General features: G+C 43.7%; 1 protein-coding gene across 1 annotated transcript in view; it reads left to right on the top strand.

The window, feature by feature from the left end:
* Nucleotides 1-7,805: 7,805 nt before the first annotated feature.
* The window catches only part of LOC310788378 (transmembrane protein 235-like), a gene marked incomplete at both ends in the record, with an annotated part of 51,582 nt that continues 36,456 nt past the window's right edge, over nucleotides 7,806-22,931 (top strand). The window contains 3 exons of the mRNA XM_083649941.1: nucleotides 7,806-7,974; nucleotides 11,506-11,583; nucleotides 13,691-13,828. Of these exons, the coding sequence (XP_083506067.1) occupies nucleotides 7,806-7,974; nucleotides 11,506-11,583; nucleotides 13,691-13,828 (385 nt within the window). The remainder of the gene's footprint in view (nucleotides 7,975-11,505; nucleotides 11,584-13,690; nucleotides 13,829-22,931) is intronic.

The raw sequence follows: 22,931 nt of genomic DNA, 5'->3' as shown, positions 1-22,931 counted from the left end.
TGTTGAGCTCCAAAAGCCTTTTACGCACTGTATCCTGATACCTTTTGAAAAGAGAAAGCGTCTGTCTGAACTTTTTGAGGTAGAATTGTTGGATATGGGCTTCTCTAGCCTCAACGCGAGTGCACGACAGTGCCGACGTTTTTAGGTGCTCCACAGCGCCGGGTGTATCGGTTCGGTGCTCAGTGGTTGGGAGGGTGTAGTGCAGCTTACTATTTTGAGCATCGGCTCCGCCATGTGAGAAAGTGCTCGGTATTGGAAACTACGCACTATTTGGGAGTGCCAGGGCAGCGTTACCTTGGATAACAACATTGGCTCAGAGGTAGGTACAGTTTTATTGTGATTGATAGCGTGTATATCGCTTGCAGCCACTTTAGTCGGCGTTGCAGTAGATGAGGGGACCACGCATCTGAGACTCTGAAGGCGCTGAAGGAAGAATGACTGAAGAGTCTCGCGTTGAGGCTAGGGCTTCTCCAAATCACGGTTTTATACGGTTTTACTAAAAGCTAAGTTATGAAATTATGAAATTTCACATTGCTTCAACTTAGTAACTATTCCTATTGATGTTTCAGTAACAATTTGAATGTATTTCTTACCTTAACCTTTTCAAAACTGTCAAAGTTCTCCTTTCAAAACCACCTGTTTTTCATGGCTTGGTGGTGGCCATCTTGGTGTCACCTGAAGGCCCTCTGGTGCGTAAATTACTGCCCCCTGGTGGATTATCCGCACCCTGCATCTTCTTCTTCTTCTTCTTCTTCTTCTTCTTCTTCTTCTTCTTCTTCTTCTTCTTCTTCTTCTTCTTCTTCTTCTTCTTCTTCTTCTTCTTCTTCTTCTTCTTCTTCTTCTTCTTCTTCTTCTTCTTCTTCTTCTTCTTCTTCTTCGTGTTTATTGGCAGATTGCAAACCACTATTAAGGTGCAAGTGGCTCTCCACTTAGGTATCCAAACTAGCTTTTTTAATTAATAATTTAATTTAATTTTAATTTTAAAGACTCACTCGTCTGGGTTTCATCAAATGCTTCCCTCAGTATATTGTCTAGATCTTTCCCAGTTACATCCACCATGTCTAAAAACCTCCTGGCAGCGTCCAGCACCATCTCGATTCTCTCCGTCTTCCCCGTCACATCAACAGCACAGTTGACCACCATGGCAATGAAAGCCAAAAATCTCCTCTTTTCTACACAGATAAGGTCAGCTCGATCCGTTTCCTGCTTTTTCTTCTCCGGTGCCTTCTGTCCAACCATCCTATTCCTTTCTTCATTTCTCTCCCACCCCCATCTCTTAGCAGCTTCCACATACGGCATTCCCCTAGTTTCTCTTATCCTATTCACTTCCTTTTCTTTCTTTCTCCTTGGACACTGCACAGACCCTGTATAGTGATTTCCCTCACAATGTAAGCACTTAGCTTGTTCTTTCTCAGTGCACCTCTCTTCACTGCATTCCTCCTTTTCGCATCTGCCACACTTTCTCTCTTTATTACATACAGCAGCCACATGTCCATATTCTTGACAACAGTAACACCTCAAGGGAGCTCTTTCAAACGGCCTTACCTTATAACACACATAATCACAGTACACTCTCTCTGGTAATTCACCATCAAATGTCAAGCACACAGATTCACTATCCTGCTTTTTCCCTTCACGGAATCTCGTCAATCTCCTTCCATCTTTTACACCTTCAACCTTCAAAAAAACTTGAAAGTCCACTGACACTGGCACACCGCTTACCACACCTTTCTTCCATGTTTTGGCCCCCGAGCGGGAAGCAATCCACAATCACACCGTCACTCTGACTTTCGCCGAACGAATGAATTTTTAGGACTTCCTCCCTCTGCTTTCCTGACACACATTCAACTATAATCATACCACTCCTAGTTATCTTTATCAATCGCACATCGCCAACTCTTCTGCCAATATACCTGCCTACTGCATGTGGATCTTTAAAAACACCGTCCACCTTTTCCACAGCCACTATTCCAACAATGAAGGACTCCTTTTTCTTCACCCCACCTTCCTCGCCTGAATCACTTAATTCACAATCCTTCTTCCTTTTCTTCCTCGTAATTCCTTTCAAATCCTCCTCACTTTCCACTTCCCACGTCACTAGTTCTGATTCCGACAACATTTCCTCTCCGCCAACCACTCCTTCATTTGCACAAGAAACTTTCTTCTTCTTCTTTTTCTTCGCCATCGTATCCTAAATCCACTGTTTTAAATACAAATACGAGTTCTCTTTCTGCGTTCAAACAATCCGCCTTCCGCACTCGTGTCCCTCCGTCCTTTCGGCAAAATCCTGTTCCTTCTTCTTCTTCTTTGTGTTTATTGGCAGATTGCAAACCACTATTAAGGTGCAAGTGGCTCTCCACTTAGGTATCCAAACTAGCTTTTTTAATTGTGTTTCTTGCTATTCTTCTTTCGTTTTGAGGTATTGCCGAAATCTGCTGTTTTTGCACAGTTTTGCACCCTTCTTTCTGCTTGTTGCACGTCTTGATTGCCAATGGAGGCACACAATAGAAATAATTATAATTATAATAATTATCCTCGTCAGAATGGTTTTAATGGATGTGCTGTTGCCAATGTGGCACAGCTCTGTATGTATTTTAACATTCTTTCTCATAAATCGAATCAAATCAAGCACAGAAGCACAGAACAGCGGCAGTAAAACAAACACACTCAAGCTCAAGATGAGAGAGAGATTTTGTGTGCGTGAAAACCAAATTGAAGCAATCTATTCTCTATGGGGCTGATAAGTTAAGAAGAAGTGGCGGAAACAATGGAAGGTCATCCCTCTTTTTAAGCAGCGTTTTCCCAATTTTCTTGCTTAAGCTGAACCCCTTTAACTTTGTTCAGACTGCAGCATATTTCAGCGGCCAGAAAGAAATGGCTGGAACCGATGGAATTCGTATCAGTCACACTCTTCGTCCGATTGTAATGCAAAATGAGGCTGGTGTGTGAACACATAAGCATGGATCATCTCGACAAGGCCGGGGCCATTCTAGACAAATATGATTCACACTCATGGCTGCAGCGCTGCACTAACATTATGCCAGGCCATGTTTGTTCTATTTGGTGTTCATACAACTTCCAATTTAAAACGCAAGAGAAAAAGGTCAGCTCCACCTTCACCATCTCTGATACAGTAGGATAGTGAAGTCATGGATATCAATTACGTACAGGCCTACTGGCCCAAGTACAGTAGAGTCAAAATGGCTTCAAGGTCAAAAGAATGTGGACAAAAAGACAAACCTATTTTTTTCTCTCTCGTCTGTCAATGTAACGACCATGGAGAATACAATTTGCTCAATCCCAATCAATCAATGGATACAAAATCTACGTGGTCACACACAGACTTGTACTGATTAAAATTACTGTTCACTCAGAGCTCGCAAAGATGCAACTCTTTTTTTTCAAATGGAAGAGAAATTGAACTAATTTCAATCATACACGGCCTACAAATTGCCAAAGACAGAAAGAGAAAAAGTAAGCCTGTAATAACATTAGTGCAGCAATGGTCTTCCAGGTTACAAACAAATCCACCTGCCTTTGTTCAAACACATCATGCCAACATTTTGCATTGAGAGCAGACAAACAACAGAGTTACATAATTGTTCATTTGGATGATTTGATATTAACAAAACACTAGAAATCGATTCCTACCCTGCAGCTCGCCTGCTGCGCTGCAGGCTCACATACCAGCCGCTGCGAGGCCTCACCCACGGCTCAGCTGCTGCGTGGCCTCGCCTGCCCTATTGGCAGGCGCAGCGCACAATTGTCCAACTTTCGCATCACTGATGACATCACTCACTGATGACATCACAATTGCTCGAGTGACCATCACTGCATGGAGTGCTCGAGTGACATCACTCAGCGCACAATTGCCCAACTTCGCATCACTGATGACGTCAGTGAGTGAAGAGAAAAGTAGAGTCCGCACATTGACTGATGATGTTAGACACTGTGACATCATCAGTGACATCACTTCAAAATATCACTTCAAATACCCCCCCCCCCCCCCTACCTCTCCGACCTCCTTCACCACCACACGCCTACCCGCCTCCTCAGGTCCACAGATGCTAACCTCCTCCAACCCATCAAAACTAAAAAACTTCTCCGCCCCCACCCTCTGGAATACCTTCCCCAGTCATATCCGTCAGACAGACACTCTGCCATCCTTCAAGAAAGCCCTCAAAACCCACCTTTTTACCCTTGCTTTCAACCCATGAAGTTATTTTCTCTATTAAGGTTATTCCCGGCACATTGCTGCCTCTCACAGAATGAGAAGCCCACAGAAAACTTGAGTTACATAGGTCCTCTTTGGTCGGTATGTGGCAACAGTCAGACATTTTTGTATAACAATATGCCTGTTCTGGTTCTACTTACAATATTTCTAAAATAATATCTCCGTGTCATAATGGAGGATAAATGCAGGAAAGGTGTGATTGGTGATTTAAGGTCACCAATAGGTGGAACCAGCTGTCTCCTGTCAGAGTTCCTCCGCAAAGGTGATACTTGGAATTGGCTCTTATGGGGCACTGAATAATATGAAATCACAGGATGAATCTGTGCACATAAATCTTTCAGCTGCATGGTAATTCAGCTCTCACTGCAAGTAAGAATGTCTGACCAAGAGGCTCAGTCGTCGTCGTCATCGTCGTCGTCAGCGTCATCATCATCTAAAATTGACTAAGTGGGTTCTGTCTGTCTGCATTTTTGGTCACGTTTTTGGTCCCACATTGTGAGATTTGTGATGATTTTGCTCAGTAATGATGTCACTGATGATGTCACAATGTCTATGCCATCATCAGTGATGTCATCATCGAGCACTCAATGATGTCATCAGTGATGGCAGCAAGGCATCCGTCTGCCGGAAAGCCATTAGAAGAAGAAGGATTTATTACATCACTGATGTAGTGATGACAACATCACTGATGACATCACTGATGACATCATATCCGTTATCCGTTCCTTCAGTACAGGAACAGTACAGTTCAAGAAGAAACGTGTGAACATGAAAATGTCTAAAGTCCAGAAGCTGAGAGCTGTAGTGAAGCAGCACCTAACTGCGGCTTTTGAAGACATATTTGGGCTGTTTGAAAGAACGAGAGCAGAGTACGAGGAAGAAGCTGCTCGTTCAATAGAGGAGATCGACCGACAACGAAAACTGCTGGATGCCGTGCGGTTACACAGAGAAGCCTTGCCTCCAGACCTTCAGCAGCTGTTGGTCATTAAAGAAGAAGTTCCCACTGAGCAGCAGGAGTGGAGCCTCAGTCTGGATCAGGAGGACCCAGAGCCCCCACACATTAAAAGGGAACAGGGGGAACTCTGGATCAGTCAGGAGGGAGATCAGCTTCAGGAGGACCCAGAGCCCCCACACATTAAAGAGGAACAGGAGGAACTCTGGATCAGTCAGGAGGGAGAGCAGCTTCAGGAGGACCCAGAGCCCCCACACATTAAAGAAGAACAGGAGGAACTCTGGTCCAGTCAGGGGGAAGAGCAGCTTCAAGGGCTGGAGGAGGCCCATATCACCAAGTTCCTATTTACTGCTGTCCCTGTGAAGAGTGAAGATGAGGAAGAGAAACCTCAGTCCTCACAGCTTCATCAAAGCCAAACTGATGCGAACAGATCGGCACAGCCTCTAGCCAGCAGCTCAACTGAACAGATGAAAACAGAAGCTGGTGGAGAGGACTGTGGAGTATCAGAACCAGCCAGGAACTTCGATCCAGCTAGTAGTTTACAACCAGCTAGTGATGACAAGACTTCAGACTCTTCTGAACCTGAGACTGAAGACAATGATGAAGAATGGATGGAAACTAGTGAACCTCAGTCAGGTTTAGACTCACATACAAACAGTGAGGTTCTTGAGAAGAAACACACACGTTTCTCAGTCTGTGGTAAAGGTTTTGGTCGTAAAGCAGACTTGAAGCCACACATGCTAGTCAACACAGGTGAGAGAAAATTTAATTGCTCAGTCTGTGGTAAAGGTTTTGGTCAGAAAGGAAGCTTGAAGACACACATGATAGTCCACACAGGAGAGAAACTATTTAATTGCTCAGTCTGTGGTAAAGGTATTGGTCAGAAAGGAAGCTTGAAGACACACATGATAGTCCACACAGGAGAGAAACTATTTAATTGCTCAGTCTGTGGTAAAGGTTTTGGTCAGAAAGGAAGCTTGAAGATACACATGATAGTCCACACAGGAGAGAAACTATTTAATTGCTCAGTCTGTGGTAAAGGTATTGGTCGTAAAGCAGACTTGAAGAGACACATGATAATCCACACACGAGCTAGGGTTGGGTTAAAAAAATCGATATATCGATATTGAATCGATATTCATGTGAAGGAACAAGTATCGATACATAAATCCCAGTATCGATATTTTACAATTTTTTTTTTTGTTTGTTTTAATAAACATAGGCTATAATATTATAGGCAGTGTGTGGTAGTTAAAACATCGTTTCAAGTTGACATTTATTTATGTTTGTACTTTAAACAAAAACATAAATACTGTAGGCTGTTTGCACTATAATGTTTGTGAACTGGAAATGTTCATGAGCTGTATTTAATTTTATTTAATTTTATTTACAAAGCATTTATACTTTATGAAACACTGTTTACAACATGCTGCTGTTCAATGATTCTGTTGTATAGTGGAAATCTAAATTTGTTTGGCTTCTCACAGAAGACTGTAAAGAAAGAGACAGAAGACTGTAAAGAAAGATAAGATGTTGAATGACTATGTTGGTCATGTTTAAATAAAAAAGAATTACTCGATGTAACTGCTTGCTTTATGGTCAATTCTTAATGTAAATATTAATATTTTTTAATAATGCACCAGGTTAGAGGGTTCCTTGTACAATTTACAGCATTAGTTCTTTGAGAATCTCTTCCATTATCAAAGCAAAACTGGTATTGTAACTAAAATATTGATATCGAATCGTATCGTATTGTATCGGAAATCGTATCGACTTGGGACCTTGTGTATCGGAACCGCAGTTTTTTCATAAAAATTGGCTAAGTGGTGTCTGTGGTGGTGGCGGTGTCTGTGGTTCAGTCACGATTGTGATGTCATCAGTGATGTCACTTGTGCCATTGTGATGTCACTTGAGCTATTGTGAAGTCATCACTCGAGCAACTGTGATGTCATCAATGATGTAATAAATCCTTCCTGGCTGACGGGCTGTGCAGACTTCAACGATTTCCCCCGCATGTAGACAGACACCTGCTGTCGCTCATACATCGTCAGGTATCCCAGCATGCTTTGCAAGGCGATGAGCAGCGGACAGCGAGAGGGGCCAGTTTGAAATCGACCAATTGAAGATGGAAATACAGCAAGAAGGTCGCTGCAGTCTGCATAATATCAGGCTGAATAATATCCTATAAGTAGGGAGAAGAGGACAAGTGGCGCATCATCTCCAGAGTCCCCACCCTAGGAATCTCGAGATTCCTAGTAAAATAAAATAGTTTTATTTTGGAAGCTATGGCCGGAAGTGTTTGTTGTTTTGATTAGCTTGACACTGGGTAAGTCCTCGAGCGCGAACACGTCTGGCACATTCGTAGACTGGCACCGAGAAGCACGCACACCTCTCTTCTTTTTCAGTTGCCTAAACTGTTTCTTAGTAAATTGGAAAGAAGTTGTTATGCCTCAAACGAGATTTTGGGAATTTGTGATAACGTCAACGATATAACCAGCACTTTACAGCGAGGGATCCAGGCAGCTGGAGAGCTTTTACGCATTCTCAGCCGACACAGAAGATGTAGAAAAGTACATTTCTCTAACTTAGTCCTGCGCCTGGCCTAGGCTGTAGTAGATAATGAGGTACGGAGTGGTGCTTCTTATTGCTGGCTTTACGGGTCTGCTCAGTTTCACCTTCCTTGCTGTGGCAATTGGGACAGAGTATTGGTACATAATCGACGTGAATAAACCCAACTACACAGGTGCAGACCTGAGTTCCCATTCTGGACTGTGGAATATAAATGAAGGTACGTAAGCCTATTTAACGTAAATTGTCAATAACAAGTTTATAGGCTACGAGCTCGCAAGTTTTAATTGAGCGGACGAATCTGCATGATGAACATGACCAGGCTGTCACAAAATATTGCCCGGTTTGTCAGTATGGCTGTGCGCTATTGCGCGCACATGCTCTGATTAGTCTGCAATTGCGCCCACCTACCCCCTACCCTCATTGTGCAAATTAGCGTTGATGGATTAATTTCTGAGTTTGACTAAATTAAGTGTTGATGAACCCTGTCCACTGTTGAAATTTTAAATCACCTGATCAGTGCATGGCATCATGGCAGTCGCCGCCACCGCTGCGGTTTCCTCTATCCACGGTTTTACATCGGTCGATTCCTGAATTGAGTTGCTTTCAACTCAATCCAGTTTATCTGACATGTGGCCAAATCATGAGCTAAATGGCTTTGAGGGTTTCACTTTCTAATCCCCCCCCTCCTTTTTGTTGTTGTTGTTGTGTTTGTAGGCTATGGATTTGATATGGAGCGGTAGCCTAGCTGTAGCCATAATGACAGCGGCAGCCTATAATCACTTTCCCTGACTGCTGATTGCCTGCAGTGCCTTTGATCACTCCACTGTCATCAGGAGCAAACTTGCCGGATGTGAATCCAATCTAGAATCAATGTTTTGTGACACTAAAGCAGTGCCCTGCACATACATTTGGGGGCAGGTGCTCAAGCAAAAAAGGGGCAATATACACGCAACAACTGTTACTAAATTGAGAAGCTGTTTTTTTTGTTTTTTTTAACAACATGACAAGTTATGAATAATCTGATGGGATACATTAAATCGTAACTGTGTGAAGCTTACTCTGACTTAATGTGTCCATGGCACCTGATGCAGACCAGGATACAAGAGAACTGCGCTACTCTGAGTCTGGGCTGCCCTGCTCCCTTGCTTACCTGTCCTTGGCATTATGTTGGCATGCTGCAATTGGTAAATGAGCAAAATTAACGTTGTGCATGTTAATTAAGGGCTAATCTAAAAGAAAAAAATAGACCAACAATATGATGTGTTTATTTGGATAAAACTGCTTGGTCATCATGCATTATACAACACCTCTCAGAGTGATAACTGTCAATGTTTTAAATACTGCAAGTGTCTTAGCCTACAAAATACTAATATTGAGCGAAAGTAGCTTCATGTCTGATTTAGAATGTAGCTTCATGTCTGATTTAGAATCGCCATGCCACTTTGTCGTTATAATAAATTGTGGGCCTAATAAGATTTCAATAAAATTCGATCAGGACAGGAACGATTAAACTTTCAAAATTCTTAGCTTGTAAAGGCCATGGACTATTGTATTAAATGACAATAAGTTGGCTTGCCCACAATGGGCAGTGGTGGCCTAAAGGTTAGAGAAGTGAGCTTGTGACCAGAAGGTCGTCGGTTCGATCCGAGCAGTGAGCGACCGGCAGGATAAATCTGGGTGGGGAAAGTGAAAAAGCAGCCCTTGTTCCTCCCTACTTACTACCACTGAGGTGCCCTTGAGCAAGGACCTTAACCCCAACCGCTCCAGTGGAGCTGCTCAGTGGCCAGCAGATCAGACTGTGGTATACTGGTCAGCTTCCAGATATTAATGTGTATTTGACTGTGAGTGTGAGCAGGGCCCACTTGAAAAAGAGATGGAAATCTCTATGTGATTACCCTGGATAAATAAAGGTTAATAATAATTACCAGTACATTTTGTGTCACAGGAGTAAGATAATCGATAATTGTATCTTTTACTAGTCAGTACAACAATGGATTTTCTTGTGATGGCTGACAGATCGGCTAATGTTTCTGATATCCAAATATGATTGCATAGATAGACTATTAAGCACATTTATTTGTTTCAGTTACCCGGACATAGACAAAGGAACTAGGGTTCCGCATTTCACTCGTTTTCAGTGACGAGTATATTTGACCACAGACTAGCTTGCTTGTTGATAAACTTAAAGGATGGCTTTACCGGTAATCAACCCACTTTGTATCATTAATAATCTCTGTAATATAAGCACATGCACAGTGTTTACCTCTCTCTGTTTTCCTCATGGAGATCTCCCATTTCCTCCTCTGGCAAAGCTCTAGATTCTGACGCGTTTTACGTCACAACGGAGCTGTGGAAGTTCTGCTGGAGACGTGGAATCTGCTCTGAGGGCAGCTGTTATTGTTTATTATATGTATGTATGTATGTGCACATCTGCGGAGAATGGCATTGGGAGCCTTAACAAGCCTTAATGACTTGCAGCTTGCGGGGGCGGAGTTTCTGCAGACAGGAGCAGGAGCATTTTTCTCCGTGAGGTAAACGGAGAGAGAAGGCAAAACACTGCCCATGTGCTTATATTACCGAGTGATTATATAGCGGCGCCATATAGAGGCACCAGTATTTCATAACCAGTTTAAAAGTTCCGTGTAGGAATTTAATTTTAACGTTACAAACAGAGGGCAGATATGCGGCGTCGCTATGCCGACCAGTTATGGGCGGAGGGCAGATTGAGCGAGCACTACTTGCGGTGGAAGCAGAGGCTACTTCAGGTCGAGACGAGTAAAGCCGAGTGGAGACGAGCCGTACTATTCAGTACCATGTAGTGGAAATGAGCCAAAAGGGCTCATTTGTGTGTGTTAACTGTGGTGGCTGCAGTCGAGGGAGGGGGGGCTCGTGATGTGCGGTCACGTAGAATTAGAAGTCAAAATGAGTTGTCGGGCATTACAATGTGCTTTTACTTGAGAATGGATGCCATGGGCAAAATTTAAAAACTAAAACAAACAAATTAGAAAAAGAAATAGAAAGAAATGTCTTGCAAAAAGGGCACTTAATAAGTGCCACTTATCTAGTCAGAGGTCAAAAGGGCAGTGTTTGAGCTACACCTACAGTAGGGTCTGTATGTGCCTGCCCTGCACGGATGCAGGGTAGAGGTGATATTCCAGAGATATGAGCATTTGGGGTAAAGTACTGTGAATGAGATGTCCTGCATATGTGAAGCAGATAATTAATCGTTAATAAATCCTGAGTTGAATTAACGTCTTTATTCAATGATTGACAACCCATGCATGCCGTATAAATGCACAACAATAGACCCACAATGTGACCATTATATTAATTTCTAGTTTTTCTGCTTTTGTTGTGTCTTATTCTAAGAGATAACGGTAATCTACACACCTCCGCTGTGGCTCTTTTAGCGTTTACAGTCAGTAGCAGGCAAACAGGTGACACCCACAGGGTTATTGTAAAGGGAGTTTCTCAACACAGCTGCAAAACATTCTGGGTAATGGCTGCACAGCTTGAGGAGCTGATGGTGTCAATTTTGTTGCTCTAAACACTAACGGCTCACAGTCAAATCCAAGTAGTGATACAAAGCTCCAGACAGTGTTCACCCGTCGGTTACTGGAACCAGTCTTCTTGACACACAAGGGGCCGCGGTAATGTGCTCCATCAGACCGAAGGTTCCTACAGCAAAGTCCTGTGGAGCTGTCCACATGTCCTGTCATGTGTAACCTTTTTACCTTGACCTTTACAGGAGAAAGTAGCAGTTCCATCATCCCCTCTTTTGCAGCAAATACCTCCAGCCTGTCAGAGGTAGAAAGGCACCTTCTGGGTGAGTCGACTGACGTGCATCTTATTATAATGTGACAAGTGTCCGTGTGCGTGCGTGCATAATTTTGTCCGGCCGCGGTATCCACAATTCCATGAAAGTAAAGTTCAATAACAACAAAGTATGGCTGTGCTGCAAATTTCTGTTTATTTCCGAGTCACAACTTTCTAGCGATGGCATTGGCTTGCTAGAATGGTTTTACTTTGATCTTACTGTATTTTAATGTGCTCTATTGTAATGATGCTTGTTTGATGTCTTGTGATTTCGTATGTTTTATTTTTATCTTCTGGACAGCTGAACTTCCCGTCTGCATAACTATTTTACCCTCGGGTACTAATAAAGAAACCTTGAACCTTGAATGTAATGTTTAAACCATTTTAAAAATGTCATTACAAAATGCAAATAATATCATTTTGATGGTGAGCGATGAGCAAGCCATCTCATTTGTGATTACTACAGCAGAATAAAACAGAGCTAATATCAGGATTCATCTTTCGACCCGACGACACATATTGTCAAAAAAGAATTATTGTGATATAGGCCTACTGAGTTTCGATACATTGCCCCGTCCCTAATACATTATTACTATCAATAAACCATTGATTATCTGATACTACCTGAAATCATCATCATCATCAACATCATCAGTATGGGAGCTAGGGCTCTGTCTGTTTGTTTCTCTGTTCCACTGTGATTGTCCCACTGTGATGTCATAAATCCCACTGTGATGTCACAAATCCCTATTACAGCAAGATACTTGTACATTGCAGGCAGAAACGGCTGCAATCTATCTTTTTTTATTCATAACATATAGCCTACACACACATATCCACACCCACATACATCCATAGATATAATACATAATCCATACACTTACATACATACACACACACACACACGTAGTTGCACGAAATCAGAATATGACCGAATATGACTGAAAAACAGAGACCGCATAGGCGCACCTGCAGTCCACCTACTGTACCACACAATCCTCCAGAGCAGTGTAGCATATTGATTATGTTGAGATACCTGTGATTGTACCTGCACTCATGCATACACAATCTACAACGCCTACACTTCCTAATAGTCCCCTGGTCCTCCATGACCTTTTGGTCCATAACACTAGCCAGCAGGAGGCAGGGGAGGAGATTATTCCCATCCTTCCCCAAGGCTGAGTTGTTCTCATCCCCTTGGAAATTTCAAGGCTTATCATTCTTCTTTTAGAGATATCAAGCTTTCTATTTGTGTGTGTGGTTCAAGATTTTCCGCTTTACTATGGATGCTTTGCCAAACAGGATTACAATGTTACTGATATCTGATTTGTTGCTACTCAAGTCTCCTAACACTACAGTTTGTATGTTGATAGTATATATATTTTTTTATTATAGTTCATTATCCACTTTTGGACTTGAACCCACAATAAGGCAACAAACACATCAAGTACAAGATCGATTCCTCTTCATCAGCGCAAAACCTACTCAAGCAAGCTCGTTCTAGGCCCCAAACAGATAGCATCTTTTTAGTGGATAAGAATGTATATAGAGACACTGCATGAAATAGGCCACGCCCATCACGGGGGAAAAGCTCCGTTCATTTCCACACACCAGCGTAATTTTCCTTGAATTGAACATAGCTAAAAGCTGTTGTGTGGTGGGCTACGCAGACAACAAATGTAAAAAATCGCCAGTTAAAGTTTTTTTGTACTCCTGAGCAAAACAAGGAAGCCATTGAGAATTGGCGACAAGAAAAATGTGGATCTAGCTCTCAAGGAAGTAAGTTGGAGTGTTCATCTTCCATATATACGATATTTTTGTACAACACGCAACCATGCACGTGACATAGGAGAACGCCAGGATTGGAGGGGGGGGTTCTGTTTTCCCCCGTTTTGGGCATGGTTTCTGAATGATGGCGCGTTACGCAGTGTCTCTATATGATCTGTATTTGTACTGTATTATACATTGCGGATTTTTAAAATTCCATTCATCTATAATTAGGTCTCTATAATAAAGGTGCTTAAAATATGAGAGCACAATAACGTGTGTGTGTGTGTGTGTGTGTGTGTGTGTGTGTGTGTGTGTGTGTGTGTGTTTCTTTGACTATCTGTTTGCAGGCTTGCACCAGGTAGTGGTCATCGTGCTGCCCCTCAGCCTGGTCTTGCTGGTGTTTGGCTGGATCTTTGGACTTGTCAGCTCGTTGGCCCGCAGTCCCAATTTCCTGGTGGGCTCAGCATCGTACTTTCTCTTCTGCAGTAAGTCCACATAGCTTTTTACTGTTTCCAGTTAGATCACAGCCTGGCTCTGCAGTAAGTCCACAGAGCTTTTCACTGTTTCCAGTTAGATCACAGCCTGGCTCTGCAGTAAGTCCACAGAGCTTTTCACTGTTTCCAGTTAGAGCACAGCCTGGCTCTGCAGTAAGTCCGCAGAGCTTTTCACTGTTTCCAGTTAGAGCACAGCCTGGCTCTGCAGTAAGTCCGCAGAGCTTTTCACTGTTTCCAGTTAGAGCACAGTCTGGCTCTGCTGTAAGTCCACATAGCTTTTCACTGTTTCCAGTTAGATCACAGCCTGGCTCTGCAGTAAGTCCACATAGCTTTTCAGTGTTTTTCAGTTACATCACAGCCTGGCTCTGCAGTAAGTCCACTGAGCTTTTCACTGTTTCCAGTTAGAGCACAGCCTGGCTCTGCAGTAAGTCCACAGAGCTTTTCAGTGTTTTCCAGGTAGAGCACAGTCTGGCTCTGCAGTAAGTCCACAGAGCTTTTCACTGTTTCCAGGTAGAGCACAGCCTGGCTCTGCAGTAAGTCCACAGAGCTTTTCACTGTTTCCAGTTAGAGCACAGCCTGGCTCTACAGTAAGTCCTCATAGCTTTTCACTGTTTCCAGGTAGAGCACAGCCTGGCTCTGCAGTAAGTCCACAGAGCTTTTCAGTGTTTTCCAGTTAGAGCACAGTCTGGCTCTGCAGTAAGTCCACAGAGCTTTTCAGTGTTTTCCAGGTAGAGCACAGCCTGGCTCTGCAGTAAGTCCACAGAGCTTTTCACTGTTTTTCAGTTAGATCACAGCCTGGCTCTACAGTAAGTCCACAGAGCTTTTCACTGTTTTTCAGTTAGATCACAGCCTGGCTCTACAGTAAGTCCACAGAGCTTTTCAGTGTTTTTCAGTTAGATCACAGCCTGGCTCTGCAGTAAGCCAACATAGCTTTTCAGTGTTTTTCAGTTAGAGCACAGCCTGGCTCTGCAGTAAGTCCACATAGCTTTTCACTGTTTTTCAGTTAGATCACAGCCTGGCTCTACAGCAAGTCCACAGAGCTTTTCAGTGTTTTCCAGGTAGAGCACAGCCTGGCTCTGCAGTAAGTCCACAGAGGTTTTCAGTGTTTCCAGTTAGAGCACAGCCTGGCTCTGCTGTAAGTCCACAGAGGTTTTCAGTGTTTTCCAGGTAGAGCACAGCCTGGCTCTGCAGTAAGTCCACAGAGGTTTTCAGTGTTTCCAGTTAGAGCACAGCCTGGCTCTGCTGTAAGTCCACAATCAGGGCTTTTCAGTGTTTTTCAGTTAGAGCACAGCCTGGCCATGAAACAGTATGTTTTCCATGTGGACTGCTCTGAAGCAGATCCTTCACTTGGTCATGTCCGGGAGGGTGAGATGTACAGTGCATCACAGATCTTGCGTGGGTGTGCGCTCCGGACACTGTACATTCATTGAACCTGTCCGCCCTATTGTTTATTACATTGTGTGTGTGTGTGTGTGTGTGTGTGTGTGTGTGTGTGTGTGTGTGTGTGTGTGTGTGAATCCTTGAGCTACACTCAGAGAACCTTGAAAATCCAATCTTAACTGTATTAACCCAGTTCAGACTTGAGGCAACTGCTGAGACCTCATTTCAGCCGACACTGAATCAACCTGCTAACCACTGAGAAAATAGCGGTTCGCTTTGTCTACATATTATCTTAAAGCTGGCTGAAGATAACTGCTGTAGCCCAGTGGCGCCGGCAGGACCCTATTTCACTGTATGCACAGGCACCTCTACCCCCACCCCCACACACACACACACACACACACACACACGCCCCGCGCAGGTGGACGGAGAGACTCTGGCTGAGATAACAAACAAACGCGAGTGCTTTTATACTGTACAGAGAAATTAGGGAGAAATTAATCAGATGGAAGATATATAAAGTTCATCCCAGCTGCTGTGACAGTGGAAAGGTATAGGCTACAGAGAGCTGTGTCTCTACAAGGACAGTAGTGAACAGATACAGCTTAGTGGCTGCTGGAGCACAATGTAAGCAGCCTAACTGTCTCCACAGGGTTTCTCCTCCCGTAATGTTAGAGCAGCAGACACGGGGTTTCTCCTCCCGTAACATTAGAGCAGCAGACACGGGGTTTCTCCTCCCGTAACATTAGAGCAGCAGACACAGGGTTTCTCCTCCTGTAATGTTAGAGCGGCAGACACGGGGTTTCTCCTCCCGTAACGTTAGAGCAGCAGACACAGGGTTTCTCCTCCCGTAACGTTAGAGCAGCAGACACAGGGTTTCTCCTCCCGTAACGTTAGAGCAGCAGACACAGGGTTTCTCCTCCCATAACGTTAGAGCAGCAGACACGGGGTTTCTCCTCCCGTAACGTTAGAGCAGCAGCCACGGGGTTTCTCCTCCCGTAATGTTAGAGCAGCAGACACAGGGTTTCTCCTCCTGTAACGTTAGAGCAGCAGACACGGGGTTTCTCCTCCTGTAACGTTAGAGCAGCAGACACAGGGTTTCTCCTCCTGTAATGTTAGAGCAGCAGACACAGGGTTTCTCCTCCTGTAATGTTAGAGCAGCAGCCACGGGGTTTCTCCTCCCGTAATGTTAGAGCAGCAGACACAGGGTTTCTCCTCCTGTAATGTTAGAGCAGCAGACACAGGGTTTCTCCTCCTGTAACGTTAGAGCAGCAGACACAGGGTTTCTCCTCCTGTAATGTTAGAGCAGCAGACACAGGGTTTCTCCTCCTGTAATGTTAGAGCAGCAGCCACAGGGTTTCTCCTCCTGTAACGTTAGAGCAGCAGACACAGGGTTTCTCCTCCCGTAACGTTAGAGCAGCAGACACAGGGTTTCTCCTCCTGTAACATTAGAGCAGCAGACACAGGGTTTCTCCTCCCGTAACATTAGAGCAGCAGACACAGGGTTTCTCCTCCTGTAACATTAGAGCAGCAGACACAGGGTTTCTCCTCCCGTAACATTAGAGCAGCAAACACAGGGTTTCTCCTCCTGTAACATTAGAGCAGCAAACACAGGGTTTCTCCTCCTGTAATGTTAGAGCAGCAAACACGGGGTTTCTCCTCCCGTAACGTTAGAGCAGCAAACACGGGGTTTCTCCTCCCGTAACGTTAGAGCAGCAGACACAGGGTTTCTCCTCCTGTAACATTAGAGCAGCAGACACAGGGTTTCTCCTCCCGTAACATTAGAGCAGCAGACACAGGGTTTCTCCTCCTGTAACATTAGAGCAGCAGACACAGGGTTTCTCCTCCCGTAACATTAGAGCAGCAAACACAGGGTTTCTCCTCCCGTAACGTTAGAGCAGCAGACACGGGGTTTCTCCTCCCGTAACGTTAGAGCAACAGACACAGGGTTTCTCCTCCCGTAACGTTAGAGCTCCTTGGTGTGACTCGCTCACACCACAAATCTGCTTCATTGGCCACTACGCCGCATCCTGTTTGAACCATCTGAACCAAGCATCGCTCTGCCTACAGGTAAGAGCGATGTTGAACGACAACTGTGCGCGCAGCTAAAGTGCCCAACAATTGTGTTGCGCCAGTGCAGGAATGGTTCCACACAGGGGAAAATATTAGTGTCAATTAGTGACAGTGCTGCTTGGTGCTTGTAAAGAATATTGTACGCACGCTGCGTACAAGTTTACTGCTGCTGGCGTCACTGCTGTAGCCAAACAGCTACAAAACAGCTCTGCACGGACATTAAAGATCTCATTTGACTTAATTGAAGTTTGGTAATGATCACTTTGCTCAAATAGTTATTAGGCAGGCCTCCCCAGGGGGGCTACAAACACTTTCAGGGGGGGCTCAGTGAATGGAAGTGAAAAAATATTCCATTAGTTATTCCATTATTTATCAAAAGGATAATACCCCACATGGAATACCCTAAATGTGTGTGACTCGCAGAGACAGAAACAAATAAACGCCTAGTTCAATCTATCTATATTTGATGTATTCTGAAGTCAAACAGTAATATCAGGCTATCTTGGCTCAATTATTGAGTGTCTCTATGGGATTACATAACATGATCCCATAGGCATCTAGGAATTGGGCGAAACTAAGCAAGTAAACTGGGAGGGGGTTCCAGGCTTTGTCCGAGGGCCGAGAGGAGGCACCGCAGTGTCAGACTTTGAGAACCCCTGCTGTATTGTTAAAGACCCCCTAAAGTCAAAAATCAGTTTCTCTTCTTGTTCCTACAGTTGGATGTTTGAGCGTCACTGTGCCGAATGAGGATGAGAATGTGCAGGGTTTGACACTAGAAGGCTGCATATCTGCTGAAAGTGGAAAATGTATCTGTGCTCACTAAAAAGGCCATTTTCAAAGAACATGATTCGTGACATCACAAATACTGGAGCCAATCCCTGTCCAGTATTCAGCAGTTAAAGCCCTTGTATGTATGCTGTGATTGGCTAGTTATGTTCTAATCTAGATAACCCTTATTGGTTGGTTTGGAATTTTCAATGAAGCAGAAGGAGGGGAACTAAAAAAAAAAGAGGAGGGGAACTAGTAATTTTAAGGATTTTAACAAGATAATTTAATATTTTTTTGTGGGGGAAAACCATCAAATTATTCAAAGTAGAGTATTTTACATATATCTTAACTTAAAACATGACTTTAGGGTCTCTTTAAGTTAAGGGGAGCTGAGGTTTCTGTACAGGAAACTGGCTAGATGACCACTGCCGTTTCGTGATGTGCTGAGCACAGTGTTTGCGAGATTGCTTCTTCCTGGGCTATGAAGGGTTCCGCTGGTGAGCAGTTAATACATGTGATTAGATGAACCAAAGGAATGTGGATTGAGTTTGAAATTGTATTTGAAGGCGAGTGCGTGAATCTGTCATAGATGTGAAAGCTCTTATCGTGTCTTCACAGCTGCCGCTGACAGGCAGGCACAGCCTCCCATGTCACACAGAAAGGACAGATCATTTCATGCTTTTTACCAAATGTTATGTCCCCATCTCTACAGCAAAAGGCTTGCAGGCGACTGACATCAGCCACTTCCAAAGCCACCTCTGTTATTAGGTCAACAGAAGCCGGAATAGATTTCAATCTTTCTTTCTTTTTAGCATTCGCAACAGCGTGTGCTGGTCTAGAGCTGAACAGTCACCTGGCATCTCTTGCCCCGGAAGTGAGTTTCCCATTCATTTTCTCCATAGACATTTCGAGAGAAAAAAATCCTTATATTAGTTTTAAGCTGGAACCAAGCCGACACGTGATCTACTGAATCGTGAGTGACCATAAAACATTTCAGTTGGAGCAAAAACAACAAATAACAATGGGGAAATTTTTTATTTTCCTGCCTTAATTTCTTGTGGCAAATGTCGACATGTCCTTGTATTAGGTACTGTACCTATTGTTCTGTGTATTATAGGCTCAGTAGTACATCATACATATTTTGACTGTATGCGTGCGTGCGTGCATGCGCGCTTCATATTTGAGTTTCATGCACCTCTTGATTACATTAAAGTTGGTCTATGTCAATGAATGAAACTACTGGTAAGTATTTTTCAAACATCACATTAATCATTGCTTTGAGATTTTCAGTTTAGTTTCATTTAATTACAGCTCAGTTTGATTATGCTGCTCATCTGCCGTTGTTTTGTGTGTGTGTGTGTGTGTGTGTGTTGTGCATGTTGTGCGTCCGCGTGCGTTTGGAAAGTAATTGCCAACATTGAACTTTATGATTGATATGAGTGACTGTGAGCAATTGTGTATGCAGTAATCAGTAAGGACAATAGATATTCATTTCTGTCCTACTCTGATGTGATTTGCATTTATGAGGTTTAGGGAAGGGGGGAGTAATATAAATTCTCTCTCTTTCCTTTCTGTCTGTCTCTTTCTTTCGCACAACCGCTTACTCATACTTGATCCTCCATGTCCCTGGTGGGACATAAGGCTTGGACGTTCTGCCCCGTGTTAGTTGGCTCCATCTCCTTTAGCCCAGCTGTCACAGTTCGCTGCCAGGTAGTTTTGGACCAGCCGTGCTTCCTTCTCCCCCGATGGGAGTCCATCTTAGTGCAACCTTGGAGATGCCATTCCTGAGCACATGCCCCAGTCATGAAGTCGGTGGTGTTTGATCTCCAGCACCGCACTGTTGCACTTAGTCATCTTATCGCTGAGAGATCCGCTCAGGCCAGACCACAACCGCAGCAAACTGGGATTAATGTCTGGCCACCAAACCTAAGTGGTGAACAGATAGTGTAGTAGAGCCGAGTAAAGTATTGTACACAGTGTAGCAGAGCCGAGTAAAGTCTTGTATTTCTGCCTCAGCTAACACAATTCACCCGTTAAATTAAAGGCGGACACTTTCAAGTTCTTCCAATCTCAACTTTTAAACACTTTTCTCCGGATCCAATGTACTAACAGATGGCATTGTACTGCTGAAACTGATCTATAAGTGAACAAAACTAATTAACTGTGGGTTACTCTTCTAGCCTCAGCAAGTGGGACACAGGAACTTTTCAAGGGTGTTCATTTATATTCAAATCGCTTGTGGTTGAAGTTGATGGTGACAAGATGAATACCGGCAACAGATGATAATAACAGATGACACAGATGGTAATGGGATCAATCAGAAGATTTGTGTTCAAATAATGCCTCAACAAACAAGGGGCTGAGAAACACGAAAAGCAGCCGTCTCTGCAGCAGTCCAGGGCAACACTGAGCTGTGCCCTAATCAGAGCCTCAAACTGTCCATGTGGCTGGTAATTGGTCCAATTGGTTGGCAGTTGTGCATGGGTGAGAAAATGGTTAGAGGTGGGTTGTGGGATTTTAAGTCCAAGCAGTCACTTTTAACACATTTAGGCTGTGGGCTGAAAAAGACTTAAATATTTAAAGACTTAAGATTTAAAGTAAAAGACTGATTCCTAAGAGAGAGAATATGTCCGACACAGGATGTTATTCATTCATGCTGCAGACGGAGGTGGAGCAGATGTGCTTATGAGGCATGAACGGGGCAGTAGGAGTATAAAATCCTAACTTATGGAGCGAGACGGCCATTTCCCCTTTAGGCTCAAACACTACTGAAGCTGAAAGATCATTTCATTAAATCGTCTTTTAGAAAACGGATCAGTGAGAAAGCCAGTGAGTTTTAATTCATCAAACTGCATGTGTCCTGTTTTTCTGGCTTCCAAAAGTCCACAAATCATTGAACCTGTCCGCCCTATTGTTTATTACCACCTGTGTGTGACTTTTATTGTTTTCTCTGTGTGTGTGTGTGTGTGTGTGTGTGTGTGTGTGTGTGTGTGTGTGTGTGTGTGTGTGTGTGTGTGTGTGTGTGTGTGTGTGTGTGTGTGTGTGTGTGTGCGTGCGCGTGTGCGTGTGCGTGCGTGTGTACGCGTGTGTGTGCGTGCGTGCGTGTGCCACAGAAGCCATTTGGATCCTTTGCCAGGTGTCTGTCTGTGGACAGATTTTGCATAGCAGTTTTGATGGCGTGACAACCCTGCAAGATGCAGTGACGAAAGTGTGTAGTAGTAGTGTATCACATTCAAATGAAGGAGTTTGAAGATGGGTGTGGTGGTCTAGGTGTTGGCACAATGTCGGGCACAGCCGATGGTCTCAGCCCCCGCCATCGTAACATCATGATGTCTAGTATCAGAGCCGTGTGCGGCGCACGTTGCATAAATGTCTGGTGCGCCGCGGGGAAAAGCAAGCAATGCATTTACCAACCCATGCTGAAGCATCATTATCTACCGCTGTGCTTTATTCACTAACTAATGTTTTTCCCAGACAGTTTTATTCACACTAACACATACACAATTCTGCAGTTAAAGCCACACCTTTAGTAGTATTACAGAATTATACAATCTAATAACAGCAATATGAAATAGTATAACCGGCGTAGTAGCCTATAACAACCATCACTCCTCCGTTACTCCACTGCTGCTGCTCCGCCTGCCCACACTTCTGCCAACAACGATGCCATCGTCCATCGTCAATTTTTACCCTGGACATCATCAAATCAGGCCTCATATTAGCCTACTTATAACCACTGCTGGAACTAATGTGTGCTCAATGGAGATTTAATTTAGACATAATGATACTGTATAAACCAATATCCACGCTCGCAGGCTAGCTGTCCCGCTCCATCCAGTGGCTTCCCCCACCCAGCCACCCATCCTAGCTGGGTTCATCTCTCGCTGTTTGTGTCACTCATCCCCTCCCATTTCAAGGTTTCTCCGTTCCACCGTGGCTTTGCATCATTTACATGTGTGGTCAATAGTGGTTAAAAAATTGCTTAATGCAACTTTAAGAAATCTCTCCTTGACCTGTCCACGTATTCACCTTATGCAGCCCCGCCCACTTGACCCATTGTATCGCGACTTCCTGTTCAAAACGCCGGCTGTTTTACCTGCTCAAACTAGTCTGACTCACCTGGTCAAACCTAGTCACATTATGTGTCAGACTAGGTTTATGAGTCACAGGAAGTGTAAATACAACTGGAACCTCCGATTGTATTTACACTTCCTGTTAGTCTGTCAAGCCAGACGGTCTCTTCTGAATAAGGTGAATATACAGTAGTGCACACCACTGATATAATACCGGTCCGGTAATAAATACTTTTAAATATCAGTAGTATATTTGGAAGAAAACTAGTTTCATCATACAAGGTCAAATATCGTGCTGTTGAATCAGACACAACAGGGTCTGGAAGAGGAGGCGACAACCAGAGCTAACTAAGTTATGTTGCAGATGCAGGGGTTCAGAAGATAATCACCATCATGGTACAACACTCAGGTTGTAAGAATGCCTACAGTCCAGTCCACAAAGATGTACCAGTATTTGTAGTTTGTATGCATGTATGTTTGTGTGGAGGTATGTGTGAAAAGGAAAGAATATAATAGTAAACAGGATAATCACCTGAATCAAGTTCAGTAAGCATGTGCACATTACTACAGGTATGGAGGATTTTTTGAATTAATCAAACTTAATTAAATTAAATTAACTCATCCATAAAGATACTGTTTTATACTATACTATAGCATCCTGGAAGAACAGCTACAGTAACGGCTACAATACCGCCTGACACTAACATACAGATAACTGCCAGGAGAATAATGACTACAGCTAACATATCCAAACACCAGTTACTGCATCAAGCATGAACAGGACTATATGACAAATGTGC

Source organism: Poromitra crassiceps (assembly GCF_964638095.1).
Source record: "Poromitra crassiceps genome assembly, chromosome: 13".
Classification (NCBI taxonomy): domain Eukaryota; kingdom Metazoa; phylum Chordata; class Actinopteri; order Beryciformes; family Melamphaidae; genus Poromitra; species Poromitra crassiceps.
Note: the sequence above shows the minus strand (reverse complement) of the source record. Positions and strands in the feature narration are given on the sequence as shown.